General features: G+C 39.1%; 2 protein-coding genes and 6 non-coding genes across 8 annotated transcripts; 7 read left to right on the plus strand and 1 right to left on the minus strand.

The window, feature by feature from the left end:
* Positions 1–1,612: 1,612 nt before the first annotated feature.
* On the plus strand, positions 1,613–9,662 carry med17 (mediator complex subunit 17). The gene is made up of 13 exons (XM_070905703.1): positions 1,613–1,706; positions 2,291–2,535; positions 3,284–3,447; positions 3,679–3,919; positions 4,069–4,205; positions 4,600–4,681; positions 4,856–5,008; positions 5,537–5,667; positions 6,482–6,666; positions 7,346–7,483; positions 7,921–8,038; positions 8,234–8,393; positions 9,151–9,662. Exons 2-13 carry the CDS (start codon positions 2,301–2,303, stop codon positions 9,357–9,359), a joined length of 1,953 nt encoding a protein of 650 aa, XP_070761804.1. The 5' UTR covers positions 1,613–1,706; positions 2,291–2,300; the 3' UTR covers positions 9,360–9,662.
* A 486-nt stretch (positions 9,663–10,148) lies between these two features.
* On the minus strand, positions 10,149–14,272 carry LOC139285202 (V-set and transmembrane domain-containing protein 5). Its single transcript, XM_070905704.1, has 5 exons — positions 14,219–14,272; positions 13,701–14,045; positions 12,189–12,515; positions 10,976–11,119; positions 10,149–10,490 (listed from the first exon to the last, which is right to left on the minus strand). Exons 2-5 carry the CDS (start codon positions 13,774–13,776, stop codon positions 10,459–10,461), a joined length of 579 nt encoding a protein of 192 aa, XP_070761805.1. The 5' UTR covers positions 13,777–14,045; positions 14,219–14,272; the 3' UTR covers positions 10,149–10,458.
* A 2,646-nt stretch (positions 14,273–16,918) lies between these two features.
* LOC139285942 (U2 spliceosomal RNA) lies at positions 16,919–17,109 on the plus strand. Its single transcript, XR_011597363.1, has one exon. It is a non-coding gene; the product is annotated as a U2 spliceosomal RNA (small nuclear RNA).
* A 1,500-nt stretch (positions 17,110–18,609) lies between these two features.
* Positions 18,610–18,773, plus strand: LOC139285956 (U1 spliceosomal RNA). The gene has a single exon (XR_011597376.1). It is a non-coding gene; the product is annotated as a U1 spliceosomal RNA (small nuclear RNA).
* Positions 18,774–20,236: 1,463 nt separating this feature from the next.
* On the plus strand, positions 20,237–20,427 carry LOC139285939 (U2 spliceosomal RNA). The gene has a single exon (XR_011597360.1). It is a non-coding gene; the product is annotated as a U2 spliceosomal RNA (small nuclear RNA).
* Positions 20,428–21,451: 1,024 nt separating this feature from the next.
* Positions 21,452–21,615, plus strand: LOC139285957 (U1 spliceosomal RNA). The gene has a single exon (XR_011597377.1). It is a non-coding gene; the product is annotated as a U1 spliceosomal RNA (small nuclear RNA).
* A 1,463-nt stretch (positions 21,616–23,078) lies between these two features.
* LOC139285940 (U2 spliceosomal RNA) lies at positions 23,079–23,269 on the plus strand. The gene has a single exon (XR_011597361.1). It is a non-coding gene; the product is annotated as a U2 spliceosomal RNA (small nuclear RNA).
* A 1,015-nt stretch (positions 23,270–24,284) lies between these two features.
* LOC139285958 (U1 spliceosomal RNA) lies at positions 24,285–24,448 on the plus strand. The gene has a single exon (XR_011597378.1). It is a non-coding gene; the product is annotated as a U1 spliceosomal RNA (small nuclear RNA).
* The last annotated feature ends 1,210 nt before the right edge of the window (positions 24,449–25,658 follow it).

Raw genomic sequence — 25,658 nt, forward strand, 5'->3', positions numbered from 1 at the left:
ACTCCAGCTAATGAAGACAAGGTATAGCTTCTTGTTTTAGATCAATGTTATCTTACGTTTTCTTTTGCACTCCTGTGTCCCTGACCGAGAAGCTGGAGGCTTTCCTGGTATAACTTCTGCAGTGTGTGGAGTTTTTCCCTCTGTTGTCGCTCCCAGTCCTCCCTCAGCTCCTCTTCCAGCTGCTCCAGCTCACGCTGCCGTCTCTGCTCAACCTCTCGGCGGATCTGCAGCGCGATGTGCCGCTGCTGTTCCCGCACCTGGGTGTCAATGCAAAATATATATATATATATATACATGCATAATCAGTCTTAATGTGCAAAATGATGCAACATAACTTTGAATAACTTCAAATAGAACCCCAGCCAGTTCATTTATTTTATAGGGAGAAAAACTGTTATATAGTAGATACCTTCCATCTTCTAGGAAAGTTCTCTATCAGTCTTCTCTATGGTCTTACTTACACCTGCTTAGGTACAACATATTACACAGACAGATTTCTGGGTGTCTGTTTCTTTCATTTGTGACATTTAATGAGATAATGGTACTTACTATGAAGCTATAGCCATGGGTCAAAGTTTAGATTACTGGCTAAAGATTATTGGCTTTATTTTAGTTGCAGTGACTTCAAAAGCACATGTGCTGACTTGAATACCGTGTATATACTTTAGACTAAAGATATGAGCTCAGATCTGAAGCCCATGTCAAACATTAACTCATGTTCACAGCTCAACAGTAAAGAAAACACTGTGTTTCAGTCTGGCACACCATACCAGATCCGACTTATTTAAACTTTTTTATGAAACAGAATGTCCTGACAGCAAGCTGGACTTAAGCCTGGCTTAACTGGCAGTCTTTCTTAATGAAACAACCCTTGGTTAATACTGTAAGAAACTGTCAGTTTAACAGAAATCACGGACACGAAGTGGAGCAGAAAGTCGAGACACAACTGTTCTGTTGTTATCATCAGACATTAACTTACCTGCTGTATTCGCAGTTTTCTCCTCCGTTCATGTTCTTCTCGTATTAACCGAGCCTCTTCGTTGGGGCTTAGTCGTAATTTGGCCATTTTTCTCTTCATTTTCTTCAAATATGCTATTGGACATTTCCCAACAGCAAAAAGCAGGTAGAAACTCCGTTAGCCGTGCTAATAATTGTTGGCTAGCTTCACTGTGTTGCAGGCATTCACTACCATCACGATGTAGAGAGACATTTCGGAGGCATTTAAAACGTAAAACAAATGCAAATTATTTATGGAAAGACCAAAGCAGATTCCGAAAGAAGACTAGCTAAATTTGCGCCAGAAGTTTTGTTTATCACCCAAAATCCATGCCAACCTGAAAAAACGAGTGAACGTTTTTGTCCTAAACGTCACATCCGGTGGTTTAAACTGACCGCCGTACCGGTTCCCGTACTGATGGACATTCTTCTTGGTTCCTAGTTTCTACCATGGACTACCTATCCTACCTAAATTACATAAAACAAAAAAGACGACTTCATCGAAAAATGAAAACGATATAAAGAAAGTACCATGAAACTCCTAAAACTGGAAACAGCTTCCGACTCTGTTAGCATCGCGCTGGGGGGCAGTAGAGTGCAAATGTGCCTGTTTAGAGAGCGAAGAATGAACCATTCAGGGCGCTACGGGACAATATACTACAACTCCAGTGAATAATATTTTATACTTGTGACTCTTGTGAATATCAGAGGTAAGATTTATACTAATAAAAGATTAGGTCGCCATTTGGACGTTTCTGTTGAGCGCCAGGGTATTCATTTATCGGGTGAGATTAGTAAGGGCTAACGCTAGCTAGCCTTGCTAACAAGACGCAGCAACACACAATCCAATGCAGCTAGTACAGCCATTATGAGTAATAACGTTAGTTATTTATGCAGTTAACGTTACTTAGAAATAATCCCAAGTGTTAAAAACAAGCCTGGTCATTTAACAGTTAAACCAGCAGGTCTAGAAAAGTCTTAAATGGCATAATCATAATTTAAAATGACTGAACATGACAATTTCAACGTTACTTTTGGATTTGGAGGTGGTGAAAGCCTGTCGATACCCAGTCCACTTATACAGACCTCTATTCTGGTTTGTGCCTTTCTTTTTCATTTCACACATTTCTTAAAGTGAATTTATGTTTGGTCTACTCTTATTCAAACTGGATTTAAAATATTTAAAATTCCTCAGCTCAGGTTGCAGAGATTCACGTAGCTGAATTGCTGTGTGCCCTTCTGTGACTCAGATAGTTTGATGATTGAATCTCCCTGCTTGTCTTCCTCATATCAGCCTTGTCATCATGTCTGGTGGTCCAGCGGTGAGGGTCAGCATTGAGTCTTCCTGTGAGAAGCAGGTGCAGGAAGTGGCCCTGGATGGAACAGAGACATACGTCCCCCCTCTGTCTATGTCCCAGAACTTGGCAAAGTTGGCACAAAGAATTGACTTCAGCCAAGGATCTGACTCAGAGGAGGATGGGGTCGAGGGCGAACCCAGGGACCGTGAGTGGGGCAAGCAGGAGCCAGAGGAAGAAGAAGGTAACTCGAGATGAAAGCAGGCAGAATTTAGAGTCAGATCTAGATTCTGTTAACCTAATGGCACCTGCTATGATTGATCATCCCTGATGCACTAGAGCTCTCAGCTTTCTGCACAGCTAAGTTCAGTCTTAAACCATTATTATAGAGCTGAGGTCTCTTTGTTAAAGTTCCCACAGGTACATTTCAATACATTTCTGGACTTACATGAAGTTTTGAGAAACGTATTTCAGTTTGGGAAAATCTGTGAGTTTGGTCGGCTGCAAGGGGAACACCAGTCAATATCAGGGAATTCTATAAATTATAATTACAGAAAAGTAGGACATTATCTTTAAAAACTTTAATTGTATTATTTTATATATATATTTATATTTTTATATAAGCAGTTACAACCTACTGTAATGTAATACATTTACTAATTCAAATGAATGAAAACATTCTGCTTTATTGCCCTTTATCAAGGTGGTACATTTAAGTTGGTAAATGTACCAACTTAAATGTACCACTAATTACTTTAAAAACAACCAGAAAGTTAATGACTTTCACATGAAGTAGGAACCTGATAAATAATAAACATAATAAAAGAACCTTCCTCTTATCAATACAGAATGCTCCAGTCCCCATGACCCTGTACAGGATTAGTGGGTCTAAATGACAGATGGATGGATTAAAAATAAAATATATTCTTATATGATATAACAGAGTCATATGGATTTCTCTGTAAAATCTGATAAGCAGTTTCCTTACACAGGCACAGTGAAGTTTCAACCATCTCTTTGGCCCTGGGACTCAGTGCGTAACAACCTGCGCAGTGCTCTGACAGAGATGTGTGTGCTCTATGATGTGCTCAGCGTGGTGAAGGAGAAGAAGTACATGGCCTTGGACCCAGTGTCTCAGGATCCAACAGCTGGGAAGGTAAACTGCTAAAGAATATTATTATCACAAGTATCACTAAATGTCTAGTCAAGGGACAACAGAGAATAAATATCCTACAGATAATATGCAAGTGTGGCTACAACACTGATAAAATGTTCAAATATGATGACAATCTTTGGTTCACATTTGTCAAAGAGATCTGTGCACCTTCTCTGGCAAACTGTTTTCAGTGTACACACATATTTACTGCCATCCACGGTCCATTCATAGAATGTTCTTGCCCTTGTGCAGACCCCCCAGGTGTTCCAGCTGATCAGTAAAAAGAAATCATTGGCCACCGCAGCGCAGCTCCTCCTGAAGGGAGCAGAGAAGCTCAGTAAGTCAGTAGCAGAGAACCAGGAGAACAGGAGGCAGAGGGACTTCAACTCTGAGCTGCTGCGACTCCGCTCACAGTGGAAACTACGCAAAGTGGGAGACAAGATCCTGGGAGACCTCAGCTACCGGAGTGCAGGTGATAAGGCCTCTAATGTATACTACTCAGTCAAATCTCTAAAAGGCTTTTTCCAAAACATAGTTGTCTTATTGTGTTCCACAAAGTAATGTGAGGACACTTTTAACTTGTAGTCTAACCCAAGCTAACTTGACTTTGCACCCATGCAGGTTCCCTTTTTCCTCACCATGGTACGTTTGAGGTGATCAAGAACACAGACATTGATCTGGACAAAAAGATCCCAGAGGACTACTGCCCCCTTGATGTCCAGATCCCCAGTGATTTGGAGGGATCTGCTTATATCAAGGTGAGAGGGAAGCAAAGCATGGATCCACATGTCTCTTCACAATGGCCACAAAATACAGTCTTTTCTATGAGCGGTAACAAAAACTATGCCTGTGGTGATTTGATTTTATACTGGTGAATAGTCCACTACATGGAGTTCATTTATTACCCATGCTTTTGTTTTTGTATTTTTTGTATATTACATGAGAGGAAAAGGGAAAAAAAGGAAAAAGACAACCTTGAATGAACAGTCATCTTGAGGCACCTGTGAATATTTTAGTTAGTTATGTAGAAATTGTTTGGTGGACTAGTTTTTTTTACAATTTCCATACTACTGTCACCTGCAATCAATCATACGTTTTGGAAGATTTCAGAAACATGTAGTTGTAATAGTCGAGTGCTGTTTATGTCTTCAGGTGTCCATCCAGAAACAAGCTCCAGACATCGGTGATCTGGGAACCGTCAACCTGTTCCGGAGACCGCCAAAAACCAAAGCCGGTATGGTTCAGTACACAAAGACAAGTAACTGTCGGAGTCTCTGCCTGTAGAGTTAGTAAATGTATGTCATCTCTGAAATTTCCCTCTCTTTTCCTCCACAAATCTTTATCAAATCTTTTCCCATGCTTCATTCCTGATCTCTCTTCATCCTGCCGTCATCTCTTTTCAACCCAGGTACCCAGGCGTGGCATGTGAAGCTCGAGGCGGCTCAGAACGTATTGCTCTGTAAGGAGATCTTCGCCCAGCTGTCCAGGGAAGCTGTCCAGATCAAATCCCAGATACCTCACATTGTTGTGAAGAATCAGATCATCTCACAGCCCTTCCCAGGTCAGAACACTCATGACAACATCAAAGTGGGAAAACATTATCATGAGAAGATCTATGTTGGTTTCATACTTAACTTTATGTACACAGACAGTGTTTAAATGTTCTTCTTTTTATACTCCTGTACTGTTAGTTAAGTATGACCACTGCCCGTACTATGTTCTCTAATAGTTCAGGGTATATTAGTGTCATACTCTAAACGTGAACAAATGAGGTGTATTTGATGAACATGGATAAGTGATGGTATGAAAGATTATTCCAAAACACTAAAGAAAAAGATAGAACTACTTATAGGAAGAGCTTTTTTACAATAGTAGTTCATCCAAAGTTCAATTGCTGCCCTGGTACAGATATTATTTTTAATATTTGCATTTGAACTGAAAACTTTGATTGAACTTTGGGAAAACTTTGTTAACTGATAAAACATTGTATATCAAACATTCCAGCTTTTTTTATCATCTCTGTGGCTCTGGAGTCCCCTTTAACAAACATACTCACGTCTTGTTTATTCCTGTAATCCCCCTTTTATAGGTCTGCAGCTCTCCATCTCACTGTGCCACTCAACGGGAGACAAGAAGAACCATCGGGCATCTCCAGAGAAACCCAAACCAGATGACCATCTTTACGTACTGGAACACAATCTGCATCAGATGATGAGAGAGGTGAAACACTGTTTGAAGACACTCTGCATCTCATCTGAAGCTACTGTCTAGTGGAAATATTAGCTCATTGCAGACATATCTGTATCTGCACATATGTCAGACGATAAATGACAAGAAATTGAAGTACAGAAATGGCAAAGATATGTTTTGAAACTGTGTCACCGTTTTAGTTTGTAAGTTTATCAACTGTCCCGCCCAGTTCATTCCTTGTTCGGAATTGTTACAAAAAATGTTTCTTACAGGAATCAGCAAAAATGCTTGGTATGGGTTGTGTAAAGAAAATGAATATCAGCCGATGTATCATAACTGGATTCTTAAAACTCAAATATCAATATAGGTATCTGCCTCTAAGATCCTGCATTTGTTGGGCCATACCATCTCGAAAGTTTACTGGCTCAGCTGGAAACTTTTTTACAACCAGTTGTTCACAGGGATAAAACAGGAAAAAATAATTAGATGCCAAACTAGGATCTGAATATATTTAAAACATCAAAATTATCACTATAATTTTATATTTTATGTGCTATCTTCCTGTTACTGTTACATAACTGGTAGTCTGTTATAACACAGTTTTAGTTAAGTTCAGTTCTGTCTTAATTGTCCTGCAGGAGATATTTGGTTGGCAAAATGCAAAAACACCAAAGCAGACTCATCTGTCAGTTACTGCTGCTCTGCCTTCAACACATTTGAACCAGGATAAATACTGCCCCTAATATATCTAGAAAACTACCATCACTACAAGTCTTTCAATCCATTCATGATGGTTTGATTTGATCAATTCTGATTTCATTGAACAACCTTGTCTCTGTTACAGTTCCACAAGCAGCAGCTGAGCTCTGTGGTGATGCCACATCCTGCTAGTGCCCCCTTTGGCCACAAACGCCTGCGCCTGGCGGGGCCGCAGGCCTACGACAAAGCTGAAATCTCCAGCTTGCAGCAGAGTGAGGGGCTGCTGGAGAAGATCATCAAACAGGCCAAACACATCTTCCTACGTAGCAGGTAACTTTAGTTGTACTATCTATGATTTTATTTTATTTCATTTTATTTTATTTTATCACAAAAGCAATTGCCAGTGGTGGTCATAACTCTGTATCACAATAATTTAAGCTACAGTGATGTTGGCAGCCAATAATCATTCATCAATGCAACTATGTATTATCACTGGAAATACTGTGTAAATGTAATTTAAGTAAATCCAGGTGGAAGTGCCAGGTTTATTATGTCATAGTTTGCAGTGGAAATAGTTTGAGGTCTTGCACATGAGTAATATTTATCAGTTGTAGTAAGCAAATATTGCTCAGTCCATATATTTTTATTCTTATTTTACCTTTTATATTCTACTTATTTGTTATCAAAACAATAGCACCTACAGACCACGGCAAATTCCTTGTTATGTATGTTACTTGGCAATAAACAGTTTCTGATTCTGATTCTGATATGACACTCCCAAATGTGCTCCTCACTATCTGCAATGCCACATTTGGCCAAAAGGTGGCATACTTTGTATTTGGTTGTTTTTGCTTGACCTCAGGAAAATACAAACGCAAAAAGAATTATCAAATTTTTAAGTATTTTGTTAAAGCAGTGTTGACTATATAATGCTGAGTGTAGTAGGTATAATTCTTAGCCACTTGCTTCATAATTCAGCAGTATTAATGTTTGCGCTCATGATCACCAGGACGGCACGGACCATCGACAGCCTGGCCAGCCGCATAGAGGACCCCCAGATCCAGGCTCACTGGTCCAATATCAATGATGTGTATGAGTCCAGTGTCAAGGTGCTCATCACCTCTCAGGGCTACGAGCAGATCTGCAAGTAAGTGGAGGTGACTGGGGAAGGATAAAGGAAGAACCAGAGCAAAGAGGGACACACAATATGGGAGATACAAGAGAGAAGCTGCTAATGTATTCATGAGCGGCTGTGGGTGTCAGACCGTTAAATAACTTACAAATTATGTAGATAGAAAGCTATGAAATGTGATCGGAGGCCTGGTTTTTCAGTATGTTATACGTATACTGTATATCTTCAATTCTGTTTTCAGTTTTACTTAAATCCCATTATAAAATTAGAAATAGCAGAACAAAATACTATGAGTTGTCTGCTTTTATGAGATGCATGTAAGCATGAGTATGTTTTTTTTTTATTTATTCCCTCAATCTATATTTCCTTATTGGAACACGGTTGGTCTCATTCCACTTGACTGACAATGATGATTCTTCTCAGATAAGGCTTAATGTGTTTTGTTTGTTTAGGTCCATTCAGCTGCAGCTGAACATCGGTGTCGAGCAAATCAGAGTGGTGCACAGAGATGGACGTGTCGTCACGCTGTCACACCAGGAACAGGAGCTGCAGGACTTCCTCCTCTCACAGGTATCACAGTTGCCTTCCCTCATAGTTAACTTCCCGCACAGTTGGTAGAAGAGGCTGTATTTATTGGAAGCAGTATGAATGCAGTCCTCTGTGTATTGAGCTCAAAACAGTGTGGTACAAATGATTTGGTTAATTGTTTCTTTTTGTGTCACTTTTGAAAGTCATGTGTATCCCTGCCTCCTTGTGTTATTACAGATGTCGCAGCATCAGGTGCATGCTGTCCAGCAGCTGGCCAAAGTGATGGGTTGGCATGTCCTAAGCTTCAGTAACCATGTAGGCCTGGGCCCAGTGGAGAGCATTGGAAATGCCTCCGCTGTCACTGTGGCTTCCCCCAATGGAGAGTACGCCATCTCAGGTGAGACGGGTTAGGTTGGTTCTGAGGTGGAAATGCTCATGCTCATATGTATGTATGTATGTATGTATATGTATGTATATATGTGTGTGTATTTAAGTGCTGCTACTATAGTGTCAATGTACACTCATGAAGAAAGCATGATCATACAGTTAATCAATTTTGAAACATGTTAAAAAATCATCTTTAGTAGGTTTTTTGTCAGTATCTCAGAATCAAACAACAAGGACTCACCAGTGTACACTAACATTAAACAGTCACAGGGGAAGAAATAATAAAATAAAAATCACTACCAACATTAGCCCTAACTGACCAGAATGCAATGCAGAAGAGATAAGACCTGTTGCATCTTGAGTTAAGTGGCTCACCTTTCCTTTTTTTTTTCCTGAATAAGGGTAGCAACTCTCACATTGCTCTCTCTATTGCTGTCATTCTTTGTGGCAGCATGTGTCGAGCTGAACTCAACTAGGCCACACCCAGCCTGTGGTGGTTGTGGAAATTGTGGAAAATAAAGGAGACAGGTTTATACAAGCTGAGGGATCATTAAGAAAGCAACACGTCACCACAAAATAACTCCTGGAACGCATCATATCAACATCATAAATTAATGTTAGCTAAGAGTATCCTAAAGCAATTAATGATAAAGTAATACTGAATATCCTCATAACCTCAAATTACCAAGAGCTAAGTATGGCTGTATTAACATAAGCAGATTTTAGCCACTAATGCAGTGTCTGTGTGTATCTGTTTGTCTATTCAGTGCGTAACGGCCCAGAGAGCGGGTGCAAAGTTTTGGTCCAGTTCGCCCGCAGCCAGACCAAAGAGCTCCCAAAGAGCGATGTCATCCAGGACACCAAGTGGTGTCACCTCAGAGGGCCGTGCAAAGAGGTCCACTGGAGCAAGATGGAAGGACGAAACTTTGTCTACAAGATGGAGCTCCTCATGGCTGCACTGACTCCCTGTCCTTAGATACAGCCTTCGGCTGCGGACTCCTTTCCCATACACACAAGCCGTGGTTTATATACAGTTAAATGGCAGTGAACTGGATAACCAACAACTCCCATATAGACTCCACTTTTTCTTTTCACAAAATTTGAAAGGGATAGCAGCATATGGGTGTTGGATCCATGATACAGGCCCCTTTGTCCAAAAATGTGACTTTTCTTTCCCTTACTTTCCTTTTTTCTCGTCTCCACATCCAGTAGTGTCTGCTGCCTGCTCTGAATTTGATAATGTAAGGTGGAGTACTTCAAATAAAAGAGTCTGTCTTCATGTGTTCATGCTGATTTGTCATATCATCATAAGAATAAAGCTATGAATGGATGTTTGATGTTGTCTAAGAACGTCTGGTAAACACTTCAATGTATTTGTATTGTGAGGAATGTTTCTGTAGTCTTGTGTTATTCTCATCACTTATCTTATTTGGGCAAGAGCATTTTGGAGACACTGACTTTCTTTTTAGTCTGATTCATCAGCTTTATGAAAGACTCGTGAGGTTTTAGTTCTACCTTCAAAATATAGTCATATGGAGTATGTTACACATCACATTTTAAAACGATGTCTTCTTTGTTTGTTTTTAAAAACATCCTCCTGAGGACCTGAAAGGTGGTAGTATGTTTCTCCATCTATTATTCCTGCATCTGAAGTCTGATACAGACTACCGGCTGTTATCATTTTTAAAGTTTGTCCAAAGCCTTGGATAATTGTTGTGAAGAAGCTAGAAGTAAAAGACAAATCACACGATTAAATTGCTTAGACAATAAATACAGTATGTATTGTTTCCCCAATGTCATGAGTGATATATTTACATTCAATCCAGTGTCATCAGCAGTGAGTTGTAAATGCAAGTATATTCAATACAAAATGTAAACATAGGACAAGTTTTCTTGGTACAGTTTTTCATAATTGACCAGCTGTCTTTCTGGCTGTAAGTAACTTATTGAACAAAACAAATTACTGTTATTTTATATACACAACACCTACATTTTAAAAGGTAGTCCTTGTTGCAGCACTGACAAGTCTGATGAACAGTCTCTGGTGTGTTAAACAAACCACAGCTAGACGTCCATCAAAGAGGGTGCAACTCTGTAGCATCATTTTCTGCATAAAAGGAGAATTGAACTTTGTCAATACAGAAACTAACGTTAACACAACATACTGGTGTAGCAGAACTACAAGAGAACTTTGCAGACCTTTGTACTCACACACACCCATACTTAGACACAATACATAACTTCAACCCACATTTACGCCCATCAAGCCATATACATACATTTTACACAATGATGCAACAGTAAGAAATAAAATGGAGTGAACAATGAACAAGTTTATATAAAATGTATGACATTAAGATCCTGCATATAATATCCTTGAAAAGTAGTACTTGCCACTGTATACTTTTCTACCTTATTTACCTTGTTCACCAAACTACTGTAATAACTCCCATTGAGTAATAAAGTGAAGTTCATCTTGTGAGAGTTTAATCCTCAGTGCAAAGTTAAGCAAGATAGTATTTCATACAAAATGACACCGTTGTTCGTAAAGATGCATGTACTTTAGAGACTTATTCTTTCATGTTGCTTTACCTGGCATCTGTTTCCTGCGTCTCCATGCCACTATCTTCCTGTAGGCCTTGTCTAGTAGCCACATGGCCAGCATGAGAAGGCCAGCCAAACAGGCCAGTGCCAAGGCAGAGACAGACAGGTACTGAAGATCCTCATACAGAACCTCTGGAGGACAGGGACACAGGAGTCAAATCATATTTACTTCAAAAGGTACTTAGTACAGAATAGCCTTGGGAACAGACTGCTTTCCAGAGATGCAAACACAAACATGTTAGGTATGCAGCTTGTATGCAGAGATGGGGTAGCACAGTAGCAGGAAACTACGTTTCGATGTTAAGAATGGCAAGAAATAATAGCATTCTGGTTCTCATGTCAAGGTCACAAATAACAAAATCTTAAAGTATACATAACTATTTACATGTGTCATCCTTTTAACTCTAAAATCCTGTATCAGGTTGAAATGTTTATCAAAGACAGACAGATAAATGCTTGTTGTGTTTACTGATGAATAACTATGATAAACTCAAAGTCCCTGCTTTATGATCTGAAACGCACATATAAAGTTCAAAATACCAATCCAGACAACCTTCACAGATACTGAGTAATTGTCTGTACATCATAAATGTGTCCATAAAATATGGAAGTGTTGTTTTCGTTTTTTGCCCAGTACAACCACAGTCTGAGGTGCTCCACTGGAGCAGTTGGGGTTAAGGGCCTTGCTCAAGGGCACCTTTTTCACTTCACCTGCCCAGATTTATTCTACTGATCCGGGGGATCAACCCGGCAACCTTCCAGTCACAAGCTTGCATCTAATATCCACAGACAGGAAACATTGGGCAAGGCAACTGTTATTCTTAAACCCCAACAACTATTACCACAATGCCGTTGAGCAAGGCACACTTGGAATCGGACTGCCTAAGTGGAGTTTAAAACTATTTCATATTTGAATTAGGACCATCAACACATACAAATCAGGTCACTGGCTGTATTTTGTTGTACATCCTGTTAAAGAATCGTTTTGCATGTTCTTGCTGTGTTTATTCTAGTCTGATTTGCTGTGGCTTGTGTTAAGCAGCAGGTAAAACAGTGTGAAAGCAAGCTCTGCTAATTTCCTTAAATCTATGATACTAGGCTGTTAGTGCTAAAGAAAATGTGGTCAAATGCAGTTTTCCAAAATGTTGCACTCTTATCCATTTGCTTTAGGAATAACACACAGAGGCCAAGACACACTCACCGTTCACTTTCAGGACAAAGCCAGCGTCCTTGCTGCTTCCTGATGTTTCTGTGACAGTGACCACATAGTATCCAGCATCCTGCAGCCGCAGGTCTGACAGGCCCATAGAGCCATTGTTGTAGGGCTGCACTCTGCTGCTGTAATCCACCGTTATGTTGGTGTACAACCCCGGCTGCCAAGTCCCTATGGTGCGGCTCACCGCTCCTGACATAAAGGTCCATTGTATGGTGGGGATCTCATTGCAGGTAACATCCACTGAGAAAAACACATCCTCCTGCACTGACCTGGTGAGGCTCCTCTGGGGAGAATGGATGGATATGGCTTCAGCTTCCAAAATGAAAAGGATGAAGAGATGTGAAGATATAGATTATAGATTCATTATGAAATGCATTTTGGATAAGTAAAACAGATAAATACATATAAAGATATGGTGCTTGTGCATGTAGAGATATGAATGCAGTGTTATCAAATACGAAATGTATGTAGCTCGGTAGCTCGATAGATCGATAGATAGATAGATGGATAGATGGATAGATGGATAGTTAGATAGATTTGGCTCAGATGGCACAAATATATTTAATACTGTATGATAAACATCTTTACCTTTCACACTTTTACCTTTCACGCTACTGTTCAACCTTCATCCAGATAGGACAGTAATTACAGCAGAAATGTTTCAGTGTACGACACAATACAGCTCCATAAAAAGAAAATATTTTACCACACAGGTTTTGCATCTCATGACACAGTTAGTCATGGTTGCTGGCAAACACTGTGATTCATTTGCATTAAATTCTATGGAAAGCCAGAAATGTGCTGTTCTGTGCTTGCTGGAGGAATGAAACTTGTCAAACAAGCTAAGAAGTGCCAATTTGAGCCAGCAGTATTGGCCTTGTAAGTGTTTTGGCCGCCCCTCATCAAATATTCTCACAGGAGTTTCAGTGTGGGATCTGGTTCTGCTGGTGGTGTGTTTGCTTAATGAGGCACAGGTAAAAAATTCCAGCTGAGAATAGCAATGCTGTCCTTTTATTCAGACTATGATCTGTGTTAAAGAATCTATTAAATAAATGCTCTTCAGAGGCTTTTTAGTTCATGAGCCAATTTTATTTCATTAATTTTAGCAAAGAATCTGGACATGGTGTAGTTATTCTGTGCAGCTCGACTTACATTTTTATGAAATCAGTAACTCGATTCAGATTTTCTCTAGTGTACAGGGACCTTGAGTGTGGAACAAGACAATCAGATGTTTACATGTACACAGCCATGTGTTCATGACTGTGTTGTGTTGATCTACTTAGCCCTGGTATGCAAGTTAAGACACAGCACCTGAGAAAAGTTCTCTCTCCAGTTTTAATCCTACCAGGTTCCTATTGAAAAGGCTAGACCCTCATCCTATGTTCTTAATCATGAACAAATATAGGTTTGCCATATAGGCATGCTCTCAAACACAATAGTCAAATATGTGAGCTCGAGGGAGAAGACCAAATTATAAACATGTGTTGGAATGCTTACCTAGGTGACACATATATAATGTGATGCTGAGAAACACAGCGACGTCTTGTACATCCCAGAGCCTAAAATGCCACATTAGAATCCCAGACCCATTGGTCGAACCGCAGCAGAAGAATCTCCTCCAGGTTATTTCACATTCTGAAGCATTCTCCTCTCTTCTTTCTCCCTCCAAAACAGCCTTTCCTTGTTCCCAGGGTTTCCTCTTCCGCTATGAAAAGTGTTTGTTAAGTTTTCCCCCTTATTTTTGTGAAGTGGAGTGAAGAAGCGCTGGAGTTTCCCTCCTCTCTCAGGACTGTGCTGGATTTCTCTTCATACCTACACAAGTCAGTGCCAGCCAGCCCACACCTATCAGACAGGTTCAGCCAGAGATTACTGAGCAAACATGTACTCAGCGTTCTGGGATTGCACACACACACCCACACACACACTTGAGAGAAGAACACTAGTGCAAACACACATATAGCCTTCTCAATTTACATACTACCAACCCCCCACCTCCCTGCCCAACAAACACTCACCTGTATACGTAGACACACTATCACAAAATGAAAGCAGGATAGGTTGAATCACCCGGTATTCATGCTGTGACACACCTGGTAAAACATGTCAAACAGGAAGTGTGTATTCACATGCATACACCAAGAAACACAAACACACAGTGAACACAATCAAAGTGAACTGACATTTCAATTTAGAAGGCATGTATATGGTGCTTGATATGATCTATGGCTGTGCTGTGTGATATTTGAAGGAGATATTATATTTGGTTACTTTGCCTGATTTATAATTTGCTATGAATATAACTAGCTATGAATCACCCACCCCACCTTGAAGAATGTACTTGTAAATTACTTTTTATCATAATAACAAAGCCCTGAAGAGGATGAACAATTCCCAAGCAAGTATTTGTACTTTTCATTACTTTCTTTATATATATAATACTTGATGAACAAAAAGTTGGGATGAAGTAATATGTTTTCATGTATTTATTACATTATTACTTTTTCATAACTTATTTCATGAGTTTTTTCATGTTGGGATTCAGTTGCCTCTTTTCTATTTTTTTCTTGTTAGATTCTGCTCAGTATATTAGATAACAAAAAGCTTATATTTGTATGCTAAATGTTGAACTTGAATATATCACATAAAAAACTTACTTTTGTATGCCAAATGTTGAAGTTGAATATAACACATAAGAATCAGAAACTCATAATAAAGATTTGAGCTAAAAAAAAACAAACAAACAATAAATAAATAAATGCTATGTTAGTTATTTTGCTGTTGCAGGTGCTCTAGCTAGCTTTCATGTAAGTTACGCTGCTGTTTGTCTCAAGAGTAAGTCGCCATACTGAGGTACGCAGAGTCAACGACAACATTTAGTAAGTTCATTTTCACCAACTAACTTGACATTTCTTGTCGATATAACATCGCGCTCACTATTCAGATAACAATTATTGAGAAGCGAAATAGCTGTTGTCTATTTTTGGGTGTTTCACTCAAAGTTAGCAGCTGTGTTTTGATAAGGTTAGCTAGCCACGTTAACGCTAATTGCTAGCTAGCGTGCCAAAAAATTATTTCTTGTTTTATGCTTACTTGTTCACTTTTTGTAAAGTAAAAACTGACGCGTGTCAGTACTTGAGATCTCCGTCAGGGTGACAGTGGAAAGTAGCATGGTAGCTTTAGTTTAGTCCAGCCGCCCTGACGGCGGGTTACTTCACCTCTAGCCGCCCTGGCGGCAGGCTAGATCTTTTGCTGTTGCACGTGCTCCGTGACTAGCTTACTTGTTATGTAACGTTACGCTGCTGTTTGTCACAAGTACTTCGCCATACTGATGTACGCAGAGTCGAAGACGACGTTTAGTAAGTTCATTTTCACTAATTAACTTTACATTTCTTGTATATATAATACCGCGCTCACTATTCAGATAACTATTGAGAAGCGAAATTGCTGTCGTCAGTTTTTCGGGTGTTTCACTGTAAGTTAGCACCCCTGTTTTAATAAGGTTAGTGAGCCAAGTTAACGCGAACTGCGAGCTAGCATGCCAAAATTAAATTTCTTCTGTTTTATGCTTTGTTGTTCACTTTTTTTGTAAAGTAAAAACTGAGTCAGTACTTGAGATTTTCATCAGGGTGGCAGTGGGAGGTGGCAGCTAGCTTAGGTTAACTTTATCTGGCCGTCCTGACCGCGGGTGACTTCAAGTCCAGCCGCCCTGACAGCGGGTTACTTAACCTCTATGTCCCTCTCATGATACATTACTTCATAACTCGGGTTGTGATGGACTGAGGTAAACTAACTACTTTATTTAGCATATGAAATTAACGGGCCAGTACATTGACAGCTAGTTGGCGGTTTTGTTAAGATTGTTGACCAAGAATGTCAGATTATTGCATCAACTTTAAGTTGGTAGTTGAAGGAGTGAGTGGTGGTGGTTGTGTGGCGATACAGCTTACGTCGTTAGCTATTTTGAGTCATACGTTATCCGACGCTGTTGGCATGTTGAGGTTGTCATCTTAATCATTATTTCACGCGTACTTTGCTTTGTAACGTTGAGCTGTTAACCCCAAAAACTGCAGTCAGGACTGTGGATTTTTGTTTAGACCGCACAAGGTAATGTTATCTAACGTTAACGCTACGTTACTATTTGACATGGGTGGGTTTTTTTGTTCTGTTCCCGATGATTAACGTGAGCAGAACGTGTCTTCGGTAAATTATAACTAATGGGATATTGCATTACTTGGTTTTCATCACCTTGTGTGACACGAAAGGCCGTGAAGTGTGCAGTTAGCGGTCCTCCCCACTAGAGACAACTGGAAGAGCTGTTGCTACTGTGAAGTGAGTATTGAATCGTAACATTATTTTCATCAACACCCACAAGTTCGTTAAACTACATTAAGTTACATTTAAGTAATATTTCCATATATAAATATAATATATATTCCGACGTGTCTGTAAAAAGGACATTTGGTTTATTTGTTTCCGCTTTTCCACTTCCTATTGGACTAAAGCCTACCACGTGTCCAGGTAGACACAAGAAGGCGCATTTACGAACAGTAGTTTATTATAAAAATCGTAACACAACAGCACCAGTGGTACATTGTATTACGTGTATATTGTTCCTGTTTTGTATGCTGATCCAAACATATTTAGTTCTGGTTCCAAACCGTCAATGAGAGTCCTAGTGCAGAGAATGATGTCCCTACCCCCGACAAGAAAATAGTATCGCTTCTCGGCCTTTTGGCTAAGATCAAGTGTAGTATCTGTTCTTATCAGTTTAATATCTGATACGTCCCCTACCCAGGGACCATATATTAAATTGATTTTTGGAATAGGGAGATGGAATAGGGGCTTGCTCCGTCCACTCCACGCATCGACCTGGTATTGCAGTATCTCCAGGAACGGTGCACCCCCCTTTCATTGTATAACATAAATGATGATTTGCTGCTGTTGTGTTTACTGCTACGATTAATTGCACGGACCTCGTAAGTGCATGCTGCGTTGAACTGCTGTGTTTATTTTTAGAGCAAGATGTTGTTAAGTGGTGATGTGTAATATGCATGTAACTATTAAATGAGTTGAATAAGTAACTGTTGAGTTGACGCTCCTGTTAAGTAACAAGTAGATCGCAAAGAGGAATGTTTTCTCTAGTTGGTTTCATAACCTGAGAAACACTGCATGTCTGCACTTTAATTCAGTTATCTAAATTATTTTACTCCTGCTGTTAGCCAGATACAGAGAAACATACTGTACATATAAATTACTGTTGTTGAATTGTGATGTGTTATACTATACAGCATGGGTCACTAACAGGTGGACCGCAGTCCGAGTCCGGACCCAGACGCCGTCCTATGCGGACCTGGACCTATAATCAATAAATTATTAAGGGATTTTAAACTTTGACGGGGCGCTTCTATTTTAACCTGCGCAGTTTTTCTAGTCTTTACGGCACTGGTTTAGCGGATCAGGAAACTAACAGACCAATTGCATACGAGTTAAACCAGCCCACGTGATGCTACGCAGCCAATCAAATCTGTGCATTCCAGGCGATAAGCATTGCGACTCTGAATACAGACAGACGAGAGAGGTGAGAGGCAGTGACAGATGATAAAACAAGTGAACGATACAGGGAGAGAAACTGTGAAGTCAAGATGTGAAACAGTTAACAAAGAAAAAGGGAAACTCAAGCTGCTGCTACACTTTATTTTTCTAAAATTAAGCACTTTATTTTAAGATGCACAATTTTTCAATAGCTATTTTATTTATTTTCTCTATTTCATTTTAAATGCAGCCCTTCTTTTAGTTAATGAGAGAAGAACATTATACATATCTACAGTATTATATGCTGGACTTCTTTACTTGAACTTTAGTTGAATACCCCTGCTATACAGCATGTTAAAATCCTATTTTACAAAATGGCCAGCATTGTTCACACTCCAGAGCAGTAGGTGGCAGTAGCAGGAAGTGGTCAGTTCCCCACCAGTAGTAAACAAAGAAACAGGAAGTGGTTGTAATGTGAGGGAAAAAAACGGGTGTTTTATGTGTTTTTATTCTTTCCTCTGAATTTCAAATGTGTAACAACAAACAACTGTTGATTGCAGTATAATTTAGCTATGGCTCACTTGAATTTGATGTTGGGCTGTTACTCATTTGTTGGAGGTAAAATAGATACAACTGGTGATTTTAAGTTAGAATTAGATGTGGGAATACAGCATTGCATGATGGGAAAAGCACCAATGTTTCTCAAGTAAAATGTATATAATCAACCGTAGTACAGAACAGATTCTTTTGTATTCAATTCCCGCAAATTCAACCCTCCCATAGCCTCTGGTTTTGGTCATTTATAGATAGTCAGCACCATCAGTCAGCATGGTATGTCTGTGAAAGACCCCCTTGTCTCTGAGCTGTACAACTCATACTTACCTGGCAGGGGAGATACCATGATCAAGAAGGTGGTTCACCCAGGGCGAGGCTCATCCATTGCACTCCGGCTGAGCTGACCTCTGCGAATTCCCCAAATGTGGGAATCTCGACTGCATAATTTGTGGTAGTGGGGGACTGCGTTCGCGCTCTCCCCTGATATGATGTGAAACACTAAAGTTATTTTAATTTACTTAGATTCTGTGCAGCTGTACAAATGTTTAGACATTGTGCTCAATGTACTGTTACATAGAAGCACAGTTTTTAGCAAGATAGAAATGACTCGACTGTTAAAACCAAAGACAACAAGGCTGAACAAAGATAGGTAAACAGGGACATTTAACTATAATATTATACATATATATTTATACCTGCACTGCCTACTGTACCTGCTGCCCCTGCTCATACTGTATAAGATCTTATAGCTTTAATCTTTTTTTTATTGTATAGAGACAGCTGGAGAGAGACACGAAAGGCGGGGGAGAGATGGGATGACATGCAATAAAGGTAAGGACACAGCCTTAATGGTACATGCTCTACCAGGTGAGATACCGGTGCGCCCCACTTTAATCTACTTTAATAATTTACACTCAAGTTGGCAGGAAAAAAATAGATGCGTATATACATATATCAAAAAGCAACAATGAACAACAACATACAATGTCTAGATACAAGTCGAACTGTTTCTGTAAATTGTGAACAAAAATACATTAGTGCAAAGAGTGCTGGAATAACTATTGAGTGATTAATGTAATACTATATATATATATATATAGTAGGTGGATATATACATGTCTATATACAGCATACAGCATGTTTTGATTTATATATGAAATGTCACTACAAACATCCTGGAATTGAATTACACTTAAAGGAAAGTATACAGATGCTATTTTTGGCTGGTATATACACTTATATGTATGTTTTGCTAATAAAATGTTACGAAGGGTGTGCTTTCATGATAATGGCAGTCCAACAAAAAAACATTAAAACATTTTGAGAATTGCTATTTATCACAGCCATAACCCCATTTACAATCACTTCACATTTACTTCACTTTCATTGATAGAGACCTGTTAATTAAAGATAAAAAACATATTTACATCTCCTGTACTGCATGTAGCATCTTTTTAGAGGAATAGTAGGAGACACTGGGTTGCAGAGTGCAGTTCCCTCTCTTCTCCACTGGAGTTCGCTGGAGCTCAGTTTGTTGTTCGTCAGAGGGTTACCAGATCAAACATAATTACTTCCCTCAGAAAGGACTTTTTATGTGATCAAATGTTTATTTTCACACTTGTAATTCACATGACATTAGATTTGTGTAAAAGGAAAGGTACATCTCTCTTTCTGACAGTAAATAACATAGTTCTCACATTTTAAATTCCTATTGGACCAGATTATGTCACATGACCAGGAAGTGTTGTGTAACTGCTTATGCTCTGACCTTATTTTCTTAAAGTGACACATTTTGCTGCCATTTTCTGTCCTTTCACTCCTCCACTGTCTTTAGTGTACTTTGTTTCTGTCTCATGGAGTGGAGTTGTTACTGAAATAGAAATTCAAACCGTCAGTGAGACTCCCGGTGCAGAGAATCACATCCTTACCTCCGACACGTTGAAGGCATCGCTTCTCGGCCTTTTGGCTAAGATCAAGTGTAGTATCTGTTCTTATCAGTTTAATATCTGATACGTCCCCTACCCGGGGACCATATATTAAATTGATTTTTGGAATAGGGAGATGGAATAGGGGCTTGCTCCGTCCACTCCACGCATCGACCTGGTATTGCAGTATCTCCAGGAACGGTGCACCCCCCTTTCATTGTATAACATTAATGATTAGAAATAAGTTCTCATGGTGCACAGAGTTTGTAGGTTAATGTATTGTTTAGCTGCAGTGTTTATTATTCTTCATCTGAGAGCAAGGAATTGCAAAGTGGTGACATGTTACATGCATGCAACTGCTAAATTAATTGAATAAGTAACTGTTGACAAGGAGACTACAAAGAGGAATTTGTAGTGTTCACTGCCCTTCTTACATTTTAAAAAATATGAAAACATCACTTTATTATTAAATTCTCACACTGATTGATTGGATTGAATCTTTTAGGCTTCATTGCCCTCTAGTTCTGCTCATTCCCCAAAATTGAAAATCCTGATTGCAGAGTTTTCTCTAGTTTGGTTTCACAACCTGAGACACACTGCATGTGTGCACTTCAATTCAGTTATCTAAATTATTTTATTCCTGTCAGATACAGAGAAACATACTGTATATATAAATTACTGTTGTTGAATTGTGATGTGTTATACTATACAGCATGTTAAAATCCTATTTTACAAAATGGCCAGCATTGTTCACACTCCAGAGCAGTAGGTGGCAGTAGCAGGAAGTGGTCAGTTCCCCACCAGTAGTAAACAAAGAAACAGGAAGTGGTTGTAATGTGAGGGGACAAAAATGTGTTTTGTGTGTGTGTTTATAGTCTTATCTCTGAATTTCAAATGTGGATCAAACAATTGTTGATTGCAGTGTAATTTAGCTCTGGTTAACCTGAATTTGCTGTTGTGTTGTTACTCATTTGTTGGAGGTAAAATAGATACAACTGGTGATTTTAGGTTAGAATTTGATGTGGGAATACAGCATTGCATGATGGGAAAAGCACCAATGTTTCTCAAGTAAAATGTATATAATTAACCGTAGTACAGAACAGATTCTTTTGTATTAATTTCACGCAGACTCAATCCTCCCATAGCCTCTGGTTTTGGTCATTTATAGATAGTCAGCACCATCAGTCAGCATGGTATGTCTGTGAAAGACCCCCTTGTCTCTGAGCTGTACAACTCATACTTACCTGGCAGGGGAGATACCATGATCAAGAAGGTGGTTCACCCAGGGCGAGGCTCATCCATTGCACTCCGGCTGAGCTGACCTCTGCGAATTCCCCAAATGTGGGAATCTCGACTGCATAATTTGTGGTAGTGGGGGACTGCGTTCGCGCTCTCCCCTGATAATATGTTAAATACAAAAGTTATCTTAATTTACTTAGATTCTGTGTAGCTGTACAAATGTTTAGACATTGTGCTCAATGTACCATTACATAGAAGCACAGTTTTTAGCAAGATAGAAATGGCTTGACTGTTAAAACCAAAGACAACAAGGCTGAACAAAGATAGGTAAACAGGGACATTTAACTATAATATTATACATATATATTTATACCTGCACTGCCTACTGTACCTGCTGCCCCTGCTCATACTGTATAAGATCTTATAGCTTTAATCTTTTTTTTATTGTATAGAGACAGCTGGAGAGAGACACGAAAGGCGGGAGAGAGATGGGATGACATGCAATAAAGGTAAGGACACAGCCTTAATGGTACATGCTCTACCAGGTGAGCTACCGGTGCGCCCCACTTTAATCTAATTTAATAATTTACACTCAAATTGGCAGGAAAAAAATAGATGCGTATATAAATATATCAAAAAGCAACAATGAACAACAACATACAATGTCTAGATACAAGTCGAACTGTTTCTGTAAATTGTGAACAAAAATACATTAGTGCAAAGAGTGCTGGAATAAATATTGAGTGATTAATGTAATACTATATATATATATATATAGTAGGTGGATATATACATGTCTATATACAGCATACAGCATGTTTTGATTTATATATGAAATGTCACTACAAACATCCTGGAATTGAATTACACTTAAAGGAAAGTATGCAGATGCTATTTTTGGCAGGTATATACACTTATATGTATGTTTTGCTAATAAAATGTTACGAAGGGTGTGCTTTCATGATAATGGCAGTCCAACAAAAAAACATTAAAACATTTTGAGAATTGCTATTTATCACAGCCATAACCCCATTTACAATCACTTCACATTTACTTCACTTTCATTGATAGAGACCTGTTAATTAAAGATAAAAAACATATTTACATCTCCTGTACTGCATGTAGCATCTTTTTAGAGGAATAGTAGGAGACACTGGGTTGCAGAGTGCAGTTCCCTCTCTTCTCCACTGGAGTTCGCTGGAGCTCAGTTTGTTGTTCGTCAGAGGGTTAACAGATCAAACATAATTACTTCCCTCAGAAAGGACTTTTTATGTGATCAAATGTTTATTTTCACACTTGTAATTCACATGACATTAGATTTGTGTAAAAGGAAAGGTACAGCTCTCTTTCTGACAGTAAATAACATAGTTCTCACATTTTAAATTCCTATTGGACCAGATTATGTCACATGACCAGGAAGTGTTGTGTAACTGCTTATGCTCTGACCTTATTTTCTTAAAATGACACATTTTGCTGCCATTTTCTGTCCTTTCACTCCTCCACTGTCTTTAGTGTACTTTGTTTCTGTCTCATGGAGTGGAGTTGTTACTGAAATAGAAATTCAAACCGTCAGTGAGACTCCCGGTGCAGAGAATCACATCCTTACCTCCGACACGTTGAAGGCATCGCTTCTCGGCCTTTTGGCTAAGATCAAGTGTAGTATCTGTTCTTATCAGTTTAATATCTGATACGTCCCCTACCCGGGGACCATATATTAAATTGATTTTTGGAATAGGGAGATGGAATAGGGGCTTGCTCCGTCCACTCCACGCATCGACCTGGTATTGCAGTATCTCCAGGAACGGTGCACCCCCCTTTCATTGTATAAAATTAATTATTAGGATTATGTTCTAATGTTGCTCAGAGTTTGTAGGTTAATGTATTGTTTAGCTGCAGTGTTGATTATTCTTGATCTGAGAGCAAGGAATTGCAAAGTGGTGACATGTTACATGTATGCAACTGCTAAATTAATTGAATAAGTAACTGTTGACAAGGAGACTACAAAGAAGAATTTGTAGTGTTCACTGCCCTTCTTACATTTTAAAAAATATGAAAACATCACTTTATTATTAAATTCTCACACTGATTGATTGGATTGAATCTTTTAGGCTTCATTGCCCTCTAGTTCTGCTCATTCCCCAAAATTGAAAATCCTGATTGCAGAGTTTTCTCTAGTTTGGTTTCACAACCTGAGACACACTGCATGTGTGCACTTCAATTCAGTTATCTAAATTATTTTATTCCTGTCAGATACAGAGAAACATACTGTATATATAAATTACTGTTGTTGAATTGTGATGTGTTATACTATACAGCATGTTAAAATCCTATTTTACAAAATGGCCAGCATTGTTCACACTCCAGAGCAGTAGGTGGCAGTAGCAGGAAGTGGTCAGTTCCCCACCAGTAGTAAACAAAGAAACAGGAAGTGGTTGTAATGTGAGGGGACAAAAATGTGTTTTGTGTGTGTGTTTATAGTCTTATCTCTGAATTTCAAATGTGGATCAAACAATTGTTGTAATTTAGCTCTGGTTAACCTGAATTTGCTGTTGTGTTGTTACTCATTTGTTGGAGGTAAAATAGATACAACTGGTGATTTTAGGTTAGAATTTGATGTGGGAATACAGCATTGCATGATGGGAAAAGCACTAATGTTTCTCAAGTAAAATGTATATAATCAACCGTAGTACAGAACAGATTCTTTTGTATTCAATTCCCGCAAATTCAACCCTCCCATAGCCTCTGGTTTTGGTCATTTATAGATAGTCAGCACCATCAGTCAGCATGGTATGTCTGTGAAAGACCCCCTTGTCTCTGAGCTGTACAACTCATACTTACCTGGCAGGGGAGATACCATGATCAAGAAGGTGGTTCACCCAGGGCGAGGCTCATCCATTGCACTCCGGCTGAGCTGACCTCTGCGAATTCCCCAAATGTGGGAATCTCGACTGCATAATTTGTGGTAGTGGGGGACTGCGTTCGCGCTCTCCCCTGATAATATGTTAAACACTAAAGTTATTTTAATTTACTCAGAGTCTGTGCAGCTGTACAAACGTGTATACATTGTGCTCAATGTACTGTTACATAGAAGCACAGTTCTTAGCAAGATAGAAATGACTCGACTGTTAAAACCAAAGACAACAAGGCTGAACAAAGATAGGTAAACATGAACATTTAACTACAATATTATATATATATATTTATACCTGCACTGCCCACTGTAACTGCTGCCCCTGCTCATACTGTATAAAATGTTATAGCTTTAATCTTTTTTTATTGTATAGAGACAGCTGGAGAGAGACACGAAAGGCGGGAGAGAGATGGGATGACATGCAATAAAGGTAAGGACTCAGCCTTAATGGTACATGCTCTACCAGGTGAGCTACAGGTGCGCCCCACTTTAATCTAATTTAATAATTTACACTCAAGTAGGCGAAAAAAAATTAGATGCGTATATAAATATATCAAAAAGCAATGATGAACAACAAAATACAATGTCTAGATACAACTCGAACTGTTTCTGTAAATTGTGAACAAAAATACAGTAGTGCAAAGAGTGCTGGAATAAATATTGAGTGATTAATGTAATTATATTTATATATATATATATATGAAGTAGGTGGATGTATACATGTCTATATACAGCATGTTTTGATTTATATATGAAATGTCACTACAAACATCCTGGAATTGAATTACACTTAAAGGAAAGTATACAGATGCTATTTTTGGCAGGTATATACATTTATGTATACACTATATTGCCAAAAGTATTCACTCACCCATCCAAATAATTGAAATCAGGTGTTCCAATCACTTCCATGGCCACAGGTGTATAAAATCATGCACCAAGGCATGCAGACTGTTTCTACAAACATTTGTGAAAGAATGGGTCGCTCTCAGGAGCTCAGTGAATTCCAGCTTGGTACTGTGATAGGATGCCACCTGTGCAACAAGTCCAGTCGTGAAATTTCCTCACTCCTAAATATTCTACAGTCAACTGTCAGTGGTATTATAACAAAGTGGAAGCGATTGGGAACGACAGCAACTCAACCACGAAGTGGTAATCCACGTAAAATGACGGAGCGGGGTCAGCGGATGCTGAGGCGCATAGTGCGCAGAGGTCGCCAACTTTCTGCAGAGTCAATCGCTACAGACCTCCAAACTTCATGTGGCCTTCAGATTAGCTCAAGAACAGTGCATA

Source organism: Enoplosus armatus, chromosome 5, assembly GCF_043641665.1.
Source record: "Enoplosus armatus isolate fEnoArm2 chromosome 5, fEnoArm2.hap1, whole genome shotgun sequence".
Classification (NCBI taxonomy): Eukaryota; Metazoa; Chordata; class Actinopteri; order Centrarchiformes; family Enoplosidae; genus Enoplosus; species Enoplosus armatus.